The sequence below is a fragment of the Lissotriton vulgaris genome, chromosome 5, assembly GCF_964263255.1.
Source record: "Lissotriton vulgaris chromosome 5, aLisVul1.2, whole genome shotgun sequence".
Classification (NCBI taxonomy): domain Eukaryota; kingdom Metazoa; phylum Chordata; class Amphibia; order Caudata; family Salamandridae; genus Lissotriton; species Lissotriton vulgaris.
The window spans coordinates 1374626240-1374646164 of record NC_141693.1 but is presented as its reverse complement, the minus strand read 5'-3'; the positions used below and the strand labels follow the sequence as shown (position 1 = coordinate 1374646164).

Sequence of the window (19925 nt, the reverse complement as noted above, 5' to 3'; positions counted from 1 at the left end):
GAATTACTGAATTTCAGAATGAACCAATCAGGTACAAGCCTGCCTAGTCACATGAGCCAATCAGTGCGCGAATACTGTGACGTATGCTAGCCAATCACAGCGCGAACCCTGTGACGTATGCTGCCGCTGCAGCTTCACTGTCCTCGCTCTGCTCTGACACTGACACCTCCATTACAAAATATTTTTACAGCGCCATTTTTTTTACAAAACTCTCAATGGTTAGTAACTTCACAAAAACAAACCATTTGTCTGTTTCGCTAAAATAAAGAGATAGCTTTCTCAATCATTCAAGTATCCTTTCTCATGAAATAGACAACGCTCTTTTCACAAGATTTTTAAATCACTGATAAAACAAGTAGCCTTGTTCTACCCTTCTAACACACGCAATCATACAGAAAAAATCCCTAACCATTCATACATGAAATTTTTGGTAGGACTTTAACCCGCCAATAAAAATTCTCACTTGCCAGTAAGAATAGACGACGCTTCCTTACCCATCACTCAAGCTTGGAAAAATTCTACTACTCTTTTCACAGTGAGTTTTAAAACAGGACAGGTGCCCCTATACTCAAAAGCTACAATTTCATAGACAATCCTCACTATACATTCTACCTAACACACCTAAAATCCCTAAGCTTGTGCTGTACGTCCACAACACTTGTGATATATGACAATACCACTATTTTGAAACAGAACTAATGCACTGTGTAACCTCACTTGTCACACTACTCATGCTGGCACAACTAGGAATTTTCACACTGCTGGAAAAAACCTTTCGACTACATATAACAACTGAACAAACTTAACAAGTTTTAGATATGTATCCTATGTAATTATCATGTAACATGTCAGTTACCATAGTAACCATAACTCTGCTACCAAGTAATTGATCCAGCGCTCCTAATGAAAAACTGTCTCACAAACGCTACTCATCTCCACAAAACTCACCATTAATCATGAATCACTACCAAGGCCCATAAACTAACAAGACAATTTTTGAGCGACTAAATCATGTGACCTAAATAATCAGAACTAATCACCGACTATTTACAATATTATATACAACTGCAGTTTATAATTTCTTACCATGGTTTTTAATCATATGACATTTAATTAAGTCACTAAGGCGAATGGATCAACCAATGATAACTAGACCATGAATAAACAAGACCAGCTTGTCATTTCAAAATCTAATTTTATTAACTTTATTATTTAAAAAAAAGAGCATTTTTAATCAATAATCATTATTTTATTAGCAAAGTTAAAGCATCATTCAAGGAAAAGACTTATTAGTCTGACATTTTAAAGGCAAATCAATTAGCATGAATTAAAGCAAAATAAAGTTTCCATTCTCTAAATTCTATCTCCCTGCCTAAAACTCTCTTCACCTAAAAGAATAATCCTTAAAGACTGCTGTCCTTACGTACGCCAAAGAGTCCAACAGCACGTTACGCCCTTCATGAATCGGAAAGCGAGGAGAGATTCCCTCCTCCCCATGAGCCAGGTTTTATACCTTTCTAACTAGCTAAAGTAACTACATTTTGCATTCTTCTCCTTAAATCCAAACTTGTCATTGGCTGAGCCATGTCAGTCCAACAGTATGTCATAACCATCTCCAAATCGAGATGGGGCTTTTCTTTAGCCCTATTGTCCTTTGCTTTGGTGTCATTTCGCTTCCTTGTAAAAGTGTCTTTTACTCGAGCTACAGTTCATGACTTCCTTGCCTTGGCAATCTTGTCGCTTCCTGTCCTTGGACATTCTCCATGAGCACATTAACCACAACTTATTCAACAGTATTTTCTGACAAAATTGTTGACGTGGTAAAACTTTCCACTGTGCAAGGCTCCTTTCTGGACATGATTCGAAAACACCATCTTTTGTATGCCTAAAGGCCTCTCACGGAAACTAGTATTCAAACAAACACAAAACAGTAATTATTTAGAGAATTGAGACCCATTCTGTTACCCACCCCCTTTGCTAATTATTACCTCGTTAATTTATGTTACCTAGCTAAGCACACAAAGCAGCATTTATATTAACCTTCTTCTTTTAGGCCATAAAGATTCTCCACAAGCTTTTTGCCACAGAAAAGACATAACATTACATAAGGACACAAATAGGCACATGCCATTAATTAAACAGCCGCATTTGATACTGACAAAGACAATAGACAAGGTTAGTTTATTATTTTCCACACACTTGCGATTGCAACATAGAGCATAAAAATTAGTCCCACATGTTTTTCTGAATATATGCATTTTAAAACTAATGTTGGTTAATAAATTCAACACATGCTTATTAATACTATTACGTTTGTTATGAAAGTTTAACTTTGCGAGTATGAACAAAAACTCATTGAACAGCTCGCTCCATCAAAACCGAGGGTCAGTCTCAGTAGGATTTGGGAACCCACGTCGCTGCTTCATGGGAATCATCTGGGAGCTAGATAGGTGGCTTATGACAGATAACAGCTAGTGGACACAGATGCTAGAAGGATATTAATAAAATAATTCTGGGGCGGACCATACAGGCTGACATAAGACAAGTGTACAAGATTAAATATATATGTTGATGTATTAAAATGGTTTATTCATTTAGACTGTGAATGGGTTTATGGGATCTCATCAGTAACCAATGTAGAAAGATACAGATAAAGTACACGTGACACATTTTGGTTTTTCATCATTCTCTATATTTGAAAAAAATAATCACATATGGAACCAGAATATAAGTAATGTGGGGTAGTAGTAGTAAGAGCAGTTCTTTGAAAATGAACACGTTGCTAGTGACACAAGGATTGGACTGCCCCCTTTGATGGGGTGATACCCCATTTCTTTCTTCCAAATGATCACTGCACCCTCTATCATCTTTGCAATTATTATGATAACACATTCTCTTTAACAAGGACACACAACAACAGAATTGCTTCAAAACATCCACTTTTATTCATCTTTAAATATAAGGGTATGACAGTAAGTAAGCTTGTGGCACCACTGGAGGATCTCATTGATGTGAAGTTACCATTAGAAATAAAAACATGAGACCACCTGAGGACTTTGTTTTTTTAAAACGGGACAATGAGGAGGGCCATTACAGGAAGTTTTTTACTTTTAATTACCCAAATTGAAATTTATCACGCCACCCAGAGTGGGGCGAACCGAGAACTACATTTCCCATCAGACTCATCTGCCACATCTAGATGCATGTGAAAATTACAGCATGTTATGAAATGCCATGACATCATTAGGTCAGGATAGAGCCGACCACAGTAGATCAAATATTGGCTGCGCGAATGCCTGAGTTTTTCGGCAGCTAGCAGATGGGGAAAATACTAGTGTGCATGCAGGCACGTTGTGATGAACAGAGTGTGATATCTTAAAAATACATGGGACATTTATCATATTATCTTGTTTTACAAAGGGGCTACAGATTTGTCACAACATCCAATAAAATCAACTAAGGCAAATGGAAATGGGTACATTGGTCGCCTCTCCCCAAGACCTGGCAGTGTTCCACATGACTATTCACTCCTTGATCAATACTACTGTGCACCCTATTCCTCCTTATATTCTTTTTTTCGGTTGCAGGTATTATTTTAACACAAATATGTCTACCAAATTATTTGGCAGTAAAGCTCTTTATTAACAATCAAAAACAGAAAGCAAAAACTGGTTTTAATTTCATGGTTATGAGAGGGAGGCTCCGCTAACTGGAAAAAATAACATTAAGGCCTACCAGAGCAAGTATGAGCCCATGGATGAGATTGCTACTTAAATGGAAAAAATGGTACGACTTTGCGAATTCCAGATGTTTAACAATAAAAAGATCTTTTGAGCTTGGCTGCTCTTCCCTGGCTTCGGAACAACACTTCTCATGTAGTCTACTCTATATCCTCAGATATTGGGGACAGATCACAACAGCATTTAAGAGTATGTGTAGTAGTGCTACAGTAGGATGCCGTAACATGCTCAAACTTGCAACTCACAAAGCTGCTCCTCTACCAGTCCTATCTATAATGTGCTGAGTTCTTCGCCACAAGCACTCACCTGTAAATCTACATTTTAGGTGTAAGTGTCACAAGGGGAAGTAGCTGGATAATATCAAAATAGAATACTCAGACTTTTCAGTAATAATCCATGAAAAGGAAAGAGAAAACAGGACAGAACACACCAGAGCTACAAAGGATAGGTGGCAGCTCCCTTACAAGTATGGCTGCTGTAGCCTGGAACCAACTCTCAGTGGAGTTACATACCCTTCAAGACCCTAAGATCTTTAGTAAGAGATTGAAGACCCTTCTCTTTAGTTAGTTCTGTCCTCTGTCTAACCACTTTGCTGGGCATGCGCCGGGACACTCCTTTTGAAGTAGCTGCGCGCATTACAAATGCTGGTTATATATATAATATAATATTTGGAGAGTCAGAAGCATGTCTCCTTGTGTATTCTAATTCTAGACAACATCTTTGTAAATGGAGTCAAGCATTTTGACATCTTAAATTTAACAACAGAAAAGCATTGATGCAGAGCTTTATGCCTAAGGAACAATGTGCTACTGGTGATGGAAACTATTGTAGTTTAATATTGCCTTCCATAGAGGTTTCAGGGTGCAGTGAGAAATTAACATAAGTTACCAGATTGGAAGTCAACAAGAACAAGATGTTAAGAGAATTTAATGTATCTTCTCTTGGATGGAAATGTTTTCATGACTTTGTGGAATGTCTGGTGCATCAAGCGTTCATGTAAATTGGGCTGGAATGGATTTTAAGACCAGCCTCTGAGAATGGTTGTATTACCAGCGGGTTTTGCAGCATGATATACATTAATTGTTTGATTAATCAAAATCATTACAATTCTCTAATACAGAACATTAACAATATAATTAAAACAGCTTAAAATACATTATTCACAGGATGCTGATATAGTCATATATACAACTTTGCTATAAGCAGCTTTAGAAAGCAAAATGATTTTTTTCAGAGTTCCAGCACTAACAATAAGATAAGAACAAATAAAATTCACAAAATTCAAAAGTGCATAGTCACAAACAAAATATACTAAACATTGCTAAACAAGGAATTATGACCAATAAGTAAACATTTGTATAAATTTGTTTGCCGGTCTAATAGTCAAGTAATGCTATGAGCCAACAAATTCTAAATCCACAAAATTATAACTGGCCATCTCGACACAAGTGCAAAAGTGCTGAAGTGCATACTGTGAAATAGTTTTCCTATTCAGTACTTACATAACTCAAAGGCCTGACAAAGGTAATATGACTTGATGAACCTGGGCATTAAACTAATTCAGAAGTATATGTAGCATTACTCTAATAATGCAAATTATGTTTTTCCAAAGTTTCGACCCTGGGGATAAAAAGTACAAATGGAAGTCACAAAAGTGCAAAGTGCATATAAACAAGCAATTGATCTAGACATGTGCAAACATGCTAAAGTGCAAATGGTTGAATGGTTTTCCCTATTCAACCCTTGGATAACACAAAGTTCAGCAGAGATACAGTGACCTAAAGAGCCTAAGAAATAATTGATTCAACTAATCAGCTGTCAATAAATAAACAGCAATATCCTCAATTAAAAAGCAAATTAAATTGAAACAGGCAGTTATTTTTTCAGCGTCAGCCAAACTTAACAAACTGCCAAATAAGTGGAATAGAATTGCCTGATGAACATAAAAAAGAGGCTTGTTAGCGCATTCTTACCCCATCTTTTAAAAATAAAGGTTTTAGCAAAATTTGATGGGAATTTAATAAACTTGGACAAATACATAGTATATGCAATACCGTTTCCTCTGCATAGCCACAAGGCCTGCAATTATTATTTGTTCAATCATGCAACCATTTTGGAGTCCCATCCTTAGATACATAAGCACCAAGTCTTAACCTTAGGAATGAATCTTGCATACCTGGAGTGAAATCTGTGGTCAGGTAAGACGGAATGGCCAAAATGTCTTAAGAGTTGATAATTGACCAAGCATTCCTTTTAACTGCAGTGACTCCTTTGTGCAAAAGGAATAAAAGAAATGTTGTTGAATGATGTGGGGCGTGCTTGAAGCATGTTGCAGTCATATGAACAGGCCATTGATTGATCCTGCAAGCCAAAGGCTTGAGGGAATCCTTAATGGAAACCCACCATGGTCCAGTATGGGCAGAGTTAATGATGGCCAAATTGCACATGTTGGCAAGAGAACCAGATTCTGACGAAGCTAAGGAATACAACTATTTCAGAAAAGCTGCTTGGAGCTCAGAGGCCTGACTTTGAATGCCAAACTCTAATCGAATTTGAGCCTGGCCAATATTCATCAGTATCACAAAAACACCTTTTACTACCTTGACCTGTAACCGTTCTAATAGTTTGGCATCTTTCCCCGAAAAAGGAAATGGACACTATTTTAAAGCTTGAATTAATTTTGCTGACATTATATTCACAAGATGGACATTAGATGGGGATGCCAATTTATCACAAAGTGTTATTTGCAAAGATGTTAGTAGCAGCTTCAGTTCTAAGTAAGTCAAAATGACTTCCGAAGGAGATTTTATTGTCAAGCAAAAGGCCAAAGTGCTTATAGCCTTTAACTGTTACACTTAGTTTCCCACTTGAATACCAGGACCGTGATTTAAATGGGGATGCTCTAGTTGGCATGAACTTAGTATTTTTTAATGTTAAGCTCAAGGTGGTTAGCTTTGTCCAAGGAGTAGATTAAATCCTGCAGACACATGGGTGTTTGACTAAGTAAAACAGTATATCTTGGCATATTCAAGATATTGCAATAAGTTATTTGACAACTTAGGAGGTTGAGGGTTGTTTTTCAAATTGTGTTTGAGGTCTGCCATTAAGAGAATAAATAAACGGGGCAAACACATTTTGTTTTAGATATTTTCTCTTTCAATTATCCGGGTGAGAGATGTTCCACCCTACAACTTGACCTGGAACCAGGTGTTCATATAAAGATGTATAATAAGATCCAGAAGTTTTGTTGGGGCACCCTGTAAGGCCAACTTTTTTCAGAACAGAACCTGGGGAATGGTGTCGAAAGCTGCCTTTAAATCCAGGGGCGGCTGGTGCATTTTGAAAGTGGGGGAGCCAGAAATGGTACCGTAGTATCACAAGCGAGCGAGCGAAGCGAGTGAGCCTGAACTGCAAGAACCGCAAGATTCTTTTTCAAAAAATGGATTCAAATGGTTGCTTTTACACCACATATTTACTGCAAATTGTTGCAAACACAAATATAGCATTTTAAAGCACAAGTGAGAAGAAAACCTTAGAGTGCATTGTGGTTGCTGTGAGATCAAGGTGAGCGGTATGCTTGTGTGAGCGCAGGGTAAGAGGAGGAAGAACGGTGTGAGTGTGCCAGCTCCAGACCCTGTAGCCCCTGCACTAGACCACTGCAAAGCTGAAGAAGAGTTCAAGCATCAATTGCAAGATGGTCACCACTGTGGTAAACTACAAAAACATGGATTCAGGTTCACTTCTGCCCATCTGCAGCTTAGGAAAATCTTTGGTCTATAAGGTTTTCCACTTTGAATTTACAAAATGCAAGCCTTGGCAACAGATATCAGCTACATAAATGTGCTGCACATAACTGAACGTAATCAAACTCGTTTCAATGAAAAATGTACCATATGTATATACCTGCTGCACAAAATATTTGCTGGTTTTGTAGAATCTTTTAACAGTGCTCACACATGCTTGTGGTCATGTCTGAAGAATTACCAACAACAAAGTGTGACTGAAGTTAAAAAAGTAACTAACCTTAACAGAGTTCAACAATGTGAAAAATTATTCAGATTTTAGCTCATATAATTGTAGAAGCTGTCAAGTTTCCCCCCCCCCCCTATATTTCAAACTTTGAAACCGATGAGTTATCTTACAGCATTTCAAATTATTGGGGTATTGTCAGAGGTTCATTGGCCGGGGATTGAACTCCATTCCAAGCTGTAAATCCCACGGAAAATGCCCCACCATCCTTAAACTGGATTGTCTAGTAGGCACTGAACATCAACATAAAGTGTGGCAGCAGTTTGCATGTGGAAGAACAGGCGCTTCAACAGCTGAGCACTGATTTTGAGGCTATGCAATAATGGTCACAGTATGCAAGTGCAACAAAAGCTTGAACATTTGTAAAACAGTTACAATTGCAATAAACGCTTAAACATGAATGCCCTCATAGAAAAATAGTTGTTCAGGTTTAAAAGATTAGAACAAAGCTCTGGGAAACCAACATTTACACTAACGACTAAATTACAACAAATATGAAAAATAAGTAAAAATATATTCTTAACAAAATGTTCTCTTGCAGACTCAGTGAACATAAACAAATGGGGAAATGTGTAGTCCCTACTTGTGAGATGTCTTTTCACTACATGAATTCCCCCACTGCAGCAGTAAGAATAAAATACCAAGCATTGGCATTGCCAATAGGTCTCGCCTTTGGGAACTTTGTACGTTTTTGGCTCTGCAGCACCACTCTATAGTACCCCTTTACAGCACCTATATAAAACACCACTCTGCAGCACCACTCTGCAGCACCACTCTGCAGTACCCCTTTCACAGCACCACTCTACAGTACCCTTTTACAGCACCACTCTACAGTACCCCATTACAACATCACAGTACAGTACCCCTTTACAGCACCAATATAAACCACCACTCTACCGCACCACTCTACAGCAGCACTCTACAGAACCCCTTTCACAGCACAACTTTACAGTACCCTTTTACAGCACCAATATAAACCACCACTCGGCAGCACCACTCTGCAGCACCACTGTACAGCACCACTGTACAGCACCACTGTACAGCACCACTCTGCAGCACCACTCTGCAGCACCACTCTACAGAAACCAACATTAACGACTAAATAACAACAAAAATGAAAATGAAGTAACAATATATTCTTAACAAAATGTTCTCTTGCAGACTCTGTGAACATAAACAAATGGGAAAATGTGTAGTCCCTACTTGTGAGATGCCTTTTCACTACATGTATTCCCCCACTGCGGCAGTAAAAATAAAATAAAAAGTAAGAAATATCCAATAGGCAGAGTGGGGACATATGGATTCTGGAATCAGTCAACAAAACAACAAACCCTTCTTAACCAGTTCCAAAGGAATATAATAAATGCACTTTTGAAGACCTGTGAAAAACGTGTGTGTGTGTGTGTGTGTTGGAGATAAGACGCCTGAAGCAGCAGCTCGAGCTGCAGCAGCAGCCCGGGCTCAGACACAGGACGGAGGAGGGGTCGGAGGGGCAGGGGTGTTAAATTCTTTTAGCCCAGTCAAGCGTGCAGCCTGATCACAGGGGCATAACACAGACACAGTGCTGGCGGCCCAAGGCTCCAGGGGGCCCCCTCGGCACTGTAGTCTGGCCGGAGAGCTCGAGATTGAGCCCAGAGGGGGCCCTTTAAGTTCCATGCAGGGAGGCCCCCTCAATTTTCGTTACGCCAGTGCATGTATCTGGAGGCAAGTCACAGGGCAAGGGCAGGGGTCATCATTATGCATAGCGCTTTCGCCGTTAATCACAGAAGGGAGAGGGAAATTTCCTTTCTCCCCACGCCCCCCCCACTCTCTTCCCTGTCCGTGTCCCGAACACTCCAAACTCTGGGGGGCATATATATGCGTGACAAAACCACCAGGCCTTTCACTAGTGGCATTCTGCCTGAAAGGCCCGGACCGTGTCCCTTCTAAATTAGTCACACTCACGGTCGCTTTCATTAAACTTTAAAGCAAGCAGCTGCAGCCATCGTCATTAGGGTCAGTTTAAGTTAACTTGGCTGTGTTGCAATACTTACTAGTTAGTCAGTACTCGCCTCTCCTGCCTCAATTCCTACCAGCTCGATATCTATGTTCTGTTCTCTCGTGCTGGGCTTTGAGTCATGATACAGATGATCCCAAACTGGAACATTCTGCAATGACCCCTCCCCTAGACCCCAGCACACCAATCACTAAGCAACAACTGTTACTGGGTCTATCTCGAGGAAGAGGCAGAGAGGCCACAGCCACACCTCCTTACTTTCACTGAAGGTAGACTGGCCTGCCCCCAGCCAATGTAATGAAGTTGGAGCTTCAGACTCCTCCCTAGGCTCTACGAAGTTCGCCCAGATTCAAAGCTGTATTCTGGCAGTGCTACACAGGTCCTGCCCCCCTGTATTTCATCACTGCTCTGCTTTCTGGCTTCAGGTCGAAGAATTATCACCCTGCCAAAAGCATGTGCAGCAGAGTCAGAGGCAGCCAAGAACCATTACCCCCACCCCCTCAAAAATGTTTGTTCACCGATTAGCCAGAACAATTTATTGCTAGCTGCTCAGTGTTCCAGCTCACATTTTTTGTATCCTCCAAGGGTGGCAGGGCGGCACCCATCTCGCCCATGAACACCAGCCGCCCCTGTTTAAATCAATGAAATAGATGTAAAGTTTGTGCTCATTGATATGGCAGTCTCAGCCAGGAGACTCAGTGCAAGCAGATTGGTAGACCATTCAGTATGCATATGAATGCAGATGCAACACTGTTACATCCAAACCTTACAGTGTGATCGCTGTCTGGAAAGTATGCACAACACTAGCTGTCACTCTGCCCTCAATGTGGATTGGAGTCAGGCTGCAGAGCACATGGAGTCATAAGCACATAGAAATAACAACTTTCTAAAAGTGAAATTTCTACAATAGCCATGAAAAATCTACCTACACTAATAACCAGGATTTATCACCACTATTCCAAACATAGAAAACATGGCACCACTACTCCTTTCAGATCAGAAATGACCACTAACAAACATATAAGGGTGTAGCACACACTGTAGTGAAAAACGAAATTAAGTGTTTGTCACTACCAGGACATGCCACACAATAAAGGCACATGTCCTACCTTTTACTTACACAGCACTCTGCCCATTGGGCTACCTAGGGCCTGATTTTTTGGGACCGGCAGCGCTCCGAAGCACAACATAGAAGAAAAAAAAATAGCACAAAGTAGGAGCATGCAAGTGCGAGAAAAAGGGACAGGGAGTGCATCAAAGACTGTTGGCCTTGGAATTTGGTGCACCTGTGTTTAATTGGGCAGGCCACCAGCTTCTGAGCAGACTTTCGGTCACCGGCACTCTTTCTTTCACAAATTAAGCACTGCTGAAACAGCTGCCCCGCAAACACCACACACATTATCAAAGTGATACACAATGAGACTCGGTTGCCTACCGTCCTATGATAGGGATACAGTGTTCCTAAAACATATTTTCAAGCGTGGCTTGTCGGATTTGAAATTGAGGAACAGGAAACCCACAGTCGTCACTCACTGACTGAGCAAGATTTATAATGCATCAGATTGCATTTATATATTTGCCATATATAAACCACATGCATTAGTGTCAAGGTACTGCTGTGGGCAGCCGGCTATTCTTACTGCCAGTTTCCCATAGCATCATCAGCGCACACAATTTATTTAGACGTTGAGGACAGGAGGCCATCGTTCAAGGCATCGTGATGGGGGTTCTAGAGCACGAGCGCGCGCACAGAGGAGAGCATCTCTGGCCAACAAGCGCGCGCTGATTAATGTTTCCTAGAACTGATTCTGACATTCCTAATTAGAGCAATCACGATTTAAGTAATGAAATCTCTTTCCAGCAAGGGTGTTGTTTTGTCAAAGGGCACTGATTCAGTGCACTGAGGTTTGATTAAGTCGTGTTTTCAAGCATGGATCTGAGCAGAATTGCAATGAAAAACGTGATAGGAAATTAAGGGGTTGTCACTTTACAATTTTGTGTTCCAGACACGGCTTTTCAGACAGTTAGCAGGATACAGAAGGATATAGAATTGTTGACAGCTGACCGTCGCGTGTGACGCACATAGCATTTGACTTGTTTCTGTTCGAAATGATCAATAGGAATTGCATTCAGTGTATCGCGCCTACCAAAAGTTTTTAAAGAAACGGGTCCCGCTGTATTCTCATCATGTCTTTACTTCGGGCTGGTGGTGGGGAGGGGGTAGACGGCACCTGGGGTGCAGTTGCACTGCACCTTGCTGCCGCAGTGTCGCCTCATAACACTGTGCTGGCATTAAGTGATCATTTAATTCACCTCTTAGTCAGTGACAGTCATGGACAGCAATAATAACTCAGGTGAGTCATCAGTCCACTTTTCTAACAAGGGGGGCTTGGGGGAGGGAGCCTACCGCCGGGAGGTCTCCTCCCCCGGGCGGTTTGGGAGGGCTGCGAGGGGTTCTTTCCAGAAGTTGCCAGAAGGTTCTAGTTTTTGGGCTGGTCTAGTAGGACCAGCCAGCCCAACTATAAATTTCCCATTTCCCGCCTACCCGCCACCATTTTAGGTTTGGTGACCTGGTGGCTAGGAGGGCTTTTAGCTTTTTTGTGAGTGAGTGTCTTGTGTGTCGGTGAGACTCTTTTTCAGTCTTTAGTGGTTGTGCTTATTGCTTAAAGCTTAGATATAATGGAAGATGCACGAGTCATCGAGGCGATGCGTCTGCTGGCGGATGCCGGCCGTTTGGATTTGCTCGCAGGAGGTGGGCAGGCTAGGCCCCAACGCCAGGCTTCAGCTGGTGTGGTGGCCGCGGTGATGGCATGTTCGTCGCCGAAGAAGAGACGCCCGAGTCAGGTAACCGAGAGGGGCCGTTCCCGGTCCAGGAAGCCAGCCTCCCATAGGATGGTTCGGGGGGAGCCGGGTACGGCGGTGGCGCCGGAAACCCAAGGGGTTTTGAGTGCAGGTGGGGGTGAGTCTTCTCTAGCTCCGGCTCCTCAGTTGGGAGTTGTGTCTGGGGCGGGTGGGCCCCCGGTTTTGGTGAGTCAGGTGCAGGTGTCAGGGAGGAGGGGTAGGGGTCTTCGGGCGGAAGCAAGAAACGCTCTGCTTCGGACCCTCTGGTCGAGCGGCGGGGGCAGCCTGCGGACGGGGCCTCTGTGCGCGGTGGGCGTAGGGGATCGGTTCAATTTGTGTTGCAAGGTACGGAGCGGGAACAGGTTGAGCATGTTGCCCATGACGCCATGTTGGTTGTTGACGAATCTCAGTTTGTACCTGAGGCTGCGCAGCGGATTGTGTTAACCTCCTCAAGGTGGCTTTCTTGCGATGTTCAATCAAGGGAGGGTTGTGATGTTGATGTGGTCAGGCCTCAGGCTAGTTTGTCTTCTGGTTTCCTGCCAAGGGGCGGTCAGGAGGTTGTTGGCCGGGATGCTGATGCGGGTGTGGGTGACGTTGGGGGCAATGTGGGGAGCCCGTTATTGTTTTCGACGCCGGGCTCGTCGACGGGCGAAGTTGTATCTGTGGGCGGCGGCTCTAGAGGCGAGGGTGAATGGGCCCAAATGGGCGAAGGAGGCTCTTTTTGTGGCGCAAATACGGGTTTTGAAGATCCGCGCTCGGGGAGTTTTGGTGGTGGTGTTTCTCTGGGCCATGATGATGGTTTTCGGGCGGAAGGTGGGGATGTTCCTATGGCGAGCGGTGGGACTTTTCAGGCTGGTTTGCAGGTTCGTCAGCCAGTTTTTGGTTTGGGTTCTGCGGCCTTTGGCGCTTCAGTTATGAGTTCGGGAAGGTTCCATGCTCCCGGTGTATTGAGTGCGGGGGGTGTGGCCTTCCAGGGCACGTTGTTGGGTCCGGATAAGGGCTTCGGCCTGGTGAGCGGCGGGCCAGCACAAGGGCCCAGGAGTACAGCTCCTCGCTTGTCTGGGGCTTCTGGCGGTCCTTATTTTATGTGTGGTTCCCCTGGGTGGGAGCATTTTGGCGCAGCGGGGCTTGCGCAGCGTAATTTCCAGAAAGAGGTTTCAGGCCAAGAATCGCTATCGAGAGCTATCTTCTTCTACGGCATTGGCGCCTGATAATTTGGACCACAGTGGGGACGAGGAGGTGTTAGGTGGTTCTCCGGTTCGGGAGGTGCCGCTGAGGTCGGATGTACGAGGTCGTTCTTTGGAGCGGGGTCGGAGTTTGGATGTTGGTTCGAATTGGAGGGCGAATGTGTCTGGTTGGTTTGTGGACGGTAGGATTCCTAGCACACCAGTCCAAATTTTTTCTTTGCAGGAAGAGGGTAGGCGCGGAGTTCCAGACTTGGCAGGGCACAGACCAGTCCCATTTCGCCAAGGGGAAGTGAGGAGAGTGCCTAGCGCGGCCCTCTCTGTTCCACCGAGGGATCCCGCTGCGGCCAGCACACGAGGGTCTGGCGTGACCCCGCTGGCCCCAACGAGTAGCAGGTATAGGTGTGAGGCCTTGCCGGCGGCTATGGAGCTGCAGAGTCAACGCGCAGGGAGGTACAGGCGCGTACAGTCTGCTCCCCCTCCTGGAGTTTCAAAATCATTTAAATGTACGGTTGTTGATACCGGGTTGGGTAAGACCCGTGGTGATTTGTTGCATACCAGTGTCGATTCAGTGGTGTTGGACTACGATGAAGAGAGTCCTGAAGAAGGTGAATTGCGGGATCCGGAAGGGGGGGTGCCCTCTCATGCTTCTCGTAGTGTTTTACAGGCTCCAGTGGTCCAGAGTCAAGTGCAAGGGAGAAGAGAGCACGGCCCATCGAGTAGGGCGCCTCGCAGACCGGATGCATTGACCTCGGCGCCACGGGCGGAGCCATCGAGAGTGGTCTCTCTGTTGCCAGGTGAGCAATCAGCCTCACAGGCCAAACCTATGATGGTGTCTGTGGGTACAGGTGGTGAAACCGAAGTGGTTATTGGTGATGGCCGTCTGGTCAAAGGACGCTACGTAAAAGACACTGCAGTTGGCACAGATGATGTGGTAGAAGTTACGAATAAAGTGGAAAGTGGTGTTATGGCTGGTGCTTCCAGCAATGTTAAAGAGCCAGTGGCCAGTAAGGAGTTAAAAATCAAAAAATTGCCTTACATTGGGGTTACGAAACCGTTAGGTGCTCATTTAATGTTAAGTACCAAGGAACGCATTTGGAATGGTGAGTATGTGGAACTCCTTAAGCTACTGCAGTGCACCGGGAAGTCCGGTCTAAAGAGGGGTCTAAGGAGGAGGAGTTTGAGCTGGCTAAACGCCCTAGAGTGCCTTTGAATATTGAAAACTGGACAGCTGCATTTTTGATTTATGCCAGTGTATATTGTGAAAAGTTCCCTGAGCGCAGCGTGTCCCTTTTTAAATACATGGACGTCATTCGCAAGGCGCAGATCACCGGGGGTGGTTTTGCTTGGTCTCAATATGATGAGGAATTTAGGGCCAGGATGGCTTGGGATCCCGAGGCTAAGTGGGGGGAGCTGGATATGGACTTATGGCAACATACAATGGGGTCAGCGTCTGGGGGGAAAACCATTTTCACGGCCAGTGGTTTGCCGTTAGTTTACCGGCCCTTTCAGGGGAAGCCCACCCGGGGAGGGGTGGGGGCCACTGCAACCATGCAATCGGGGTCTGGGTTCTGTTGGGAATTTAACAGGGGCTCCTGCACCAGAGAGTATTGTAAATTTAAACATGAATGCTCAGGTTGTGGTAGGAAACACCCGTTGTCCAAATGTTGGGACAACCAGCCATCGGGGAGCCCACAAGGGAAGCACACGGGTTCAGGAAATTCAAATACGCCCTCACAGTTTTCAGGGGGAAGGGGATCCAGAGGTGCTAAGGGTGCTGGGTCCAAGGGCTCGTACACCAGTTAAGTTAGAAAGGCTGCGCATTGCTTTACATGGTTACGAAGATGAGTCAGCAAAATTTAAACTGTTGGAAGGTTTTCAGTTTGGTTTCCGGCTAGGTTACCTAGGCTCTCGGGAACGGAGGTGGTCTGCCAATTTAAAATCAGCTTCTGAACATGCCACAGTGGTACAAGACAAACTTAATAAAGAGGTACATGAAGGAAGGATGGCTGGCCCGTTTCATGATTGGCCGATCCTTAACTTGATTGTTTCACCGGTTGGAGTTGTCCCGAAGAAAGAGCCGGGACAGTTTAGACTGATTCAACACTTGTCGTGGCCTGAAGGGTCGTCTGTTAATGATTTCATTGACCCAGAGACAGTGTCTGTCTCTTACTCTCCGGTTGACGTGGCCATGTCACTTGTTGTGACCGCGGGCGCAGCCACTGAGATGGATAAGTGTGACATCAAGTCTGCTTTCCGGCTGTTGCCTGTCCACCCGGACGATTGGTGCCTTTTAGGTATACAATTCGCAGGTAAATGGTACGTGGACAAGGCTCTGCCGATGGGCTGCTCCATATCATGTGCTTTGTTTGAGTGTTTTAGTACTTTTCTGCAATGGTATTTTTCCCATCAGTCCGGTCATTCACTGGTAACGCACTACCTTGATGACTTTTTCTTTGTCGGATCCCCGTGCTCCGCGGAGTGCCAGAAGGCTCTGGACACATTCCAAGGGCTCATGGAGGATCTGGGAGTTCCTTTGGCTCCCGAGAAAACAATGGGCCCTGCCACTGTCCTCTCCTTTTTGGGTATTGAAATAAATTCTGTGGTTATGTCGGCTCGCCTGCCTGAGGACAAAAGGGTCAACATGGTGGAACTACTGGATGTAATGTTGGCAAAAAGAAAAGTGTTGGTGAAAGAGATTCAAGTGCTTTTGGGCCATTTGAATTTTGCCTGCAGAGTGGTGAGAGCGGGCAGGACTTTTTGTAGAAGACTGGGCAGGGCTTTGGCAGGTCATCAATTGCCCCACCATCGTGTTCGTTTGTCTGCTGGTGTTAAGGAGGATTTGAGAATGTGGAAGTTTTTCCTGAATTCCTTCAATGGTGTCCCCTTGGTCAGAGATGTTGACTTTCAGTGGGATGTACAAATGTTTTCGGAAGCTGCCGGCAGTGATGGTTTTGGGCTCTTTTGGAATGGCAAATGGTGTGCGGAACGTTGGCCTGATGAATGGTTGAATGGTGGTCGCAGCATCACTTTTCTGGAACTGTTCCCTTTATTGGTCGCCTTGACCCTGTGGGGGGAGGAATTGGCACACAAGAAAGTGCTGTTTTGTGTGGATAACATGGCTGTTGTGGAGATAGTGAACCGACAGTCTGCCAGGGACGAACAAGTGTTAAAACTTATGAGAGTTTTCGTTCTGGGTTGTTTGAAACACGATATTCATTTTCGTGCCTTACACATTCCTGGCGTGGACAATGACATTGCGGATGCTCTGTCTCATTCACAGTGGGGGAGATTCCGTGGACTGGCGAGGGACGCAGACAGATCCCCGACTCCGATGCCGAGTCATCTGTGGCAAGTCGGCGAGGTCGGGTCGTACAATTGGTGGTAGGTTCTTTGTCTGTGTCTACGCGTTCTGCGTATTCCCTTGCCTGGAAGGAATTCTTGGAATCGGGTGCTGTCAGAAGGGAGGATCTGTCACGTCGGTCGGACGATGTGGTCAATTTTATACTGGACCTCATGGATAAGGGTTTAACCAAAGTAACCATTGCCGGGAAACTGGCGGGGATTGCTTTCATGGGGAAGTTGTTGTGGGGCTATACGCCGTCAGCGGGTGAAATTGGTAGGAGGATGCTTGAGGGTTGGGCCAGGGAGCAAGGGCACGTGGGTAGATCCAGGGCCCCCCTATCTTGGCAAGTTCTTGCCAGGCTAATCACAGTTTTGCCTTTGGTTTGTTCAGATGATTTTGAGGCATGTGTTTTCTCAATGCTGATGGCGTTCATGTTTTTCGGAGCCTTCAGGGTTTCGGAGTTGTTGGGGTCGAAATATAAGTGTGGATTGTTTTGGAAGGACGTTTTTTGTTATGATGAGGGAGTACATGTCTGGTTGGCCAGCTCCAAGACTGATCAGACGGGTAAGGGGAAAGGAGTGTGGTTACAGGCGCGTACTCCGAAGCTTACTTGCCCTTTACTGCTGGCGCGGCGCTGGCGTTCATTATGTGGGGGTGGTGACGAAGTTCTTGTTTTTCAACATATCAATGGCACCCCTGTAACAACTTATCAGTTACGAATGGTTTTACGCAAAGCTCTGCAGCACATAGGTCTCGATGGCAATCTCTATGGGACTCACTCTTTCCGAATAGGTGCAGCCACGGAGGCCTTTAACAGAGGTTGGACTGAGAGGGATATTATGCGATTGGGGCGCTGGTCTTCCAATTGTTTCCAGCGTTATGTGAGGAGCTCGGCAGAGGAGGCGCATGCGTCGTCCTCCTTCACATGATTTCTAATTCTTTTTTCTTTTTCAGGATCCGTTGCTGGGCCTCGCTCCTCGATGATAACGGTCTGGATAGTGGGGCATTCCTTTGTGAAGTGGGCCAGAGTCCAAGCAGCACGGAGTTACTTTGGAGAACTACTTGGTTTCAATGATCGAATGTTTAACGTTATTTGGAAGGGTAAAGGTGGGATGCTCTGGAGAGAGTTAATCCCTTGTTTGAACAACAACATGGTGGGCGGTTTATGCCCGGATATTTTAGTTATTCATTTGGGAGAAAACGATCTCTGTGCTACGAAAGGTGTGGTTTTGCTGCGAGCTATGAAACGGGATTTAGGCCTCATTAAGGAACTTTGGGCTGGGTGCCATGTTTTTTGGACGGAGTTGATACCGCGCAGGATATGGAGAGGAGCTGTGAACCCCAGGGCTGTCGATCGGGCTAGGAAAAAAGTGAATTCAGAGGTGTCTCGTTGCTGTAGGAGCCTTGGTTTCAGCAGGATTTCACACAGGGACATTAAGTTTGAGTCTGTTGAGTTTTTTAGGGATGATGGGGTTCATTTGTCCCGTGTGGGCATGGATCTTTACTTGTTGGAGCTTCGTGAGGTTCTAGCACGGGCATTGGCTATGCAGCGTTGATTTTCTCGTTTCTCTTTCGCTTCGCGGGTTGGGGGGCAGAAAGGGAGGCGTGTCTCCCCCGCCTACCTTTCTGGGTGGCGGTGTTTTTGTGTATCAATACGGTTTTAGGCAGATTGTTTGTTGAGTATTCGTTCGAGTATTTCGTTGATAAGTGCTGGGGTATGTTGGTCATGGTTTGACCGTTCAGTTTTGTGAGGGGGGTATGTGCAGGAGTGCAGGGTCAGGCAGGGTTTATGGTTATGGAGGACCTGACCGTTGTTATTGCAATTGTGCTTTGACGAATAAAGTTTTAACGATGACGTATGTTTGATCAATGACGAAATGTTTTATTGATGACGTAATGTTTTATTGATGACGTAATGTTATAATGCTGTTATAATGTTTATTGATGTATTGTTGGGAGGGGGAGGGCTCAAATGTTTTAGGGGAGGGGGTTTGGGGGGCTGAGTTTGCAGTTATTTATTTATTTAGTGAGGTTTAGTTTTGTAAGGCGTTGCCAAGGTTTGTATTTGTAATGTGCACCTGTTTCCTAATAAAGCGGCCTTTTACACACACAAACAATTTTGGTCTACTTTTCTCCCACCCCTCGCCCTCCCTCCCAAGGGGGGCTTGGGGGAGGGAGCCGACCGCCGGGAGGTCTCCTCCCCCGGGCGGTTTGGGAGGGCTGCGAGGGGTTCTTTCCAGAAGTTGCCAGAAGGTTCTAGTTTTTGGGCTGGTCTAGTAGGACCAGCCAGCCCAACTATAAATTTCCCATTTCCCGCCTACCCGCCACCATTTTAGGTTTGGTGACCTGGTGGCTAGGAGGGCTTTTAGCTTTTTTGTCCCACCCTCCCTCCCCTTTTTTCATTAATGTTCTTTCGCCCCTCGCTCCCTCGTTTTTTCCCATTTTTTGGTTTTTTTTGTTACATTTTTCAATTTAAAAGGCTGTTTTGTGGGTTATCGGTGTGCAGGGGTTTTTTTTTGTATTTGTATTCGTCGCTAGGAACAGGTGCTGTGCGGTGTTTTTGTGTATCAGTACGGTTTTAGGCAGATTGTTTGTTGAGTATTCGTTCGAGTATTTTGTTGATAAGTGCTGGGGTATGTTGGTCATGGTTTGACCGTTCAGTTTTGTGAGGGGGGTATCTGCAGGAGTGCAGGGTCAGGCAGGGTTTATGGTTATGGAGGACCTGACCGTTGTTATTGCAATTGTGCTTTGACGAATAAAGTTTTAACGATGACGTATGTTTGATCAAT

At 44.8% G+C, this 19925-nt stretch overlaps 1 protein-coding gene across 1 annotated transcript in view; it reads left to right on the top strand.

Annotated features, from left to right (window-relative positions):
* The window catches only part of LOC147712620 (uncharacterized), a 158363-nt gene extending 139671 nt beyond the window's left edge, over positions 1-18692 (top strand). The window contains exons 2-3 of the mRNA XM_086919670.1: positions 14078-14587; positions 18091-18692. Of these exons, the coding sequence (XP_086775796.1) occupies positions 14078-14587; positions 18091-18692 (1112 nt within the window). The remainder of the gene's footprint in view (positions 1-14077; positions 14588-18090) is intronic.
* Positions 18693-19925: the final 1233 nt, after the last annotated feature.